General features: G+C 35.8%; 1 protein-coding gene across 2 annotated transcripts in view; it reads right to left on the bottom strand.

Moving 5' to 3' along the window:
• The window catches only part of LOC104752607, an 8674-nt gene extending 6654 nt beyond the window's left edge, over positions 1 to 2020 (bottom strand). Inside the window, exons 1-2 of one of the 2 annotated variants that reach the window (XM_010474795.2) lie at positions 1776 to 2020; positions 104 to 295 (exon numbers count right to left, since the gene is read on the bottom strand). In XM_010474795.2, the coding sequence (XP_010473097.1) occupies positions 104 to 287 (184 nt within the window). In that variant the 5' untranslated portion in view covers positions 288 to 295; positions 1776 to 2020. Of the gene's footprint in view, positions 1 to 103; positions 296 to 1732 lie in introns of both variants that reach the window. The other variant, XM_010474796.2, reaches the window with a different exon arrangement.

A 2253-nucleotide genomic window follows, 5' to 3' on the forward strand; every position in this document is an offset into this window, starting at 1 on the left:
GAAGCAGGTGGAGGAGAGTATGACAAATGAGAAACTGATTTCTCGATTAAGGCAAGAGGTTGTTCTGGTGTTGCACTAGTGGACGTGTACAAGGAAGATTCAACTGGAACTTCAGTCTCAGCAAATTTCCTGAGGGCAGTTCCGGTACTCTTAAGAGACTGAACGTATGAAACGTGAGCAGCAGCTAACAAACACCTTCCATCAAGTGCTTGTTGGACAAATTTTTTTCTTTCCCGACATAGCTGCAAGGCTTTATCTTCATCTATTCTGGATGTTGATGCACCCATTCTCCAAGCTTACATGCAAAAAAAGAGTTACAGAATTAGATTTACAACCTGCAGAAATGCAATGATACTAAAATTAGACCAAGAAATACTTGAATAGTTTCAAATATAGAAAAGAAAACTTCCAAATTCAGAGGAATGATCATAAGGGTGATAATATGTCACTTAGGACTTTAATAACTAATTCCCACATGGAATTCTTCTATTATGTGATTTTGGAGATTCATATAGGTAGGAAGGAGGACCTATTTGTGAGATCCATCCTGCGAAATAGGCTTTGCGTGGGTTTATCAGTTCATACCAAGGGAAATGAATTCTGCGTTTTAAGATATCTTGTTTTGGGCTATATTTTTATTAGTGATCCTGAACTCTAACAAAAACTACCACCACACAACAAACACAAAAAACGCTTCAAAAGAAGAAAATATACTTTAAAGACTATCAAGTGGACTAGATTTAGTGAAAGAGGACTACCAAAACAAAACCAAAATGATAGGAAATATCAAATATGATACAAACTGGCAGAGTTTCAGTGAGACTGTATTCTCAGCATCAATGCACCAACCCCTGGCAGGATTGAATCGGGAATAAGTAGAAGATACAAATATGATACAAATTTAAGACATAGCAAGTCATCTGGTCCAACTTGCAATAAATAATCTAGTGCAAAGGTGTGAGAATATCATTGTGTTCATGTTGGATACGAGAGAATAAACAGTGTTCTCTTTATCGTTGCATCAAGAGTTAAACAAAAATGAATCTATGTATTTTGCAGGATAGTTGCTATTAGCTATACATGTATGAATACAGTAAAGAAAACTCTAAGAAGAATCACCACTAACAGATGAGTACTAAGAAACAAAAGGAACAAGGTTATGTTACTCCCAGCACAAATACAATCGAAGTTTCTAGCTCCATCATACATACCTAAAAAAGCAAACATCTAGCTTCAGTTACAGAACAAAATTTCTACTTGGAAATGACAACGCAATCTGACCAATTCCTTTAACCCTAGTAACCTATTCCGCTGTTATAACTTCATCAAATAAACCTCTTATAGAAAAAGTAAAACTTTCACAGAACCAAGTTGCAGTTTTTATCAACCAATAGATATATATGAGTAACAATAAGAATCAGACACACAAAAAAAAAAAAAAAAAAAACAACTTTGATGCCAATCGCAATCTTAGGAGAAATCCAAAAACTAGGACGAGCAAAGAACATAAACAAAGCCAGACCGTAAGCCAAAGTACCAAATTGATTAAACAAATTAAGGATTTTTCTAAAGCGAGCGTAATCGAAAAATCAAAACATGGAAAGTTAACTAATTTGACCAAAACTGGAAAAAAGGAGAGATTTTTATAGAAAGGTAAAAGAAACCCGAATTGAAATTGGACCATTAGAGTAGTAGAAGAAAACCTAGAAAACGCGAATAGAGTGTGGCTTACCCACACAAAGTAGAAAGAAACCCAGATGAAGAAACGGCGATACCTAAAGAGTCGGAAGAATTAAAGAGAGGCTCTTGAGCTTTGGAGTTACGCGACGAGAGGATCAAACGAAAACAAAACAAAACAAAACGTCTTCTTCTACAGGAGGCGAAGAAGAGAGAGAGAGAGAGAGAGAGAGAGAGAGAGAGAGAGAGAGAGGTGTGTGTGTCGTGTCAGCAGCGAATCAGATGGGCAGAGAGAGAGAGAGAGAAAGAGAGGAATCTTATGCGGGAGGAGAAAAAAGGGGTGTTGTGTGTGTGACTGACTTATTTACAAACAAAACAACATGCAATAAAGCAAATATTGCTTGCTTGTAAAAAAGATGACTTTGACGGATGACTCCAAAAATGGTAACTTTATCTTCCCCTTGTTGTTATTCTCTCCGGTCACCTTTCCTTACACTTTTCTTTTTATTTTATTTTTTAAAAATCTGTCTTTTCTTTTCATTAGTTATATATAACTAACATCCTTAATCTATTGTT

This window comes from Camelina sativa, chromosome 16, assembly GCF_000633955.1.
Source record: "Camelina sativa cultivar DH55 chromosome 16, Cs, whole genome shotgun sequence".
Classification (NCBI taxonomy): Eukaryota; Viridiplantae; Streptophyta; class Magnoliopsida; order Brassicales; family Brassicaceae; genus Camelina; species Camelina sativa.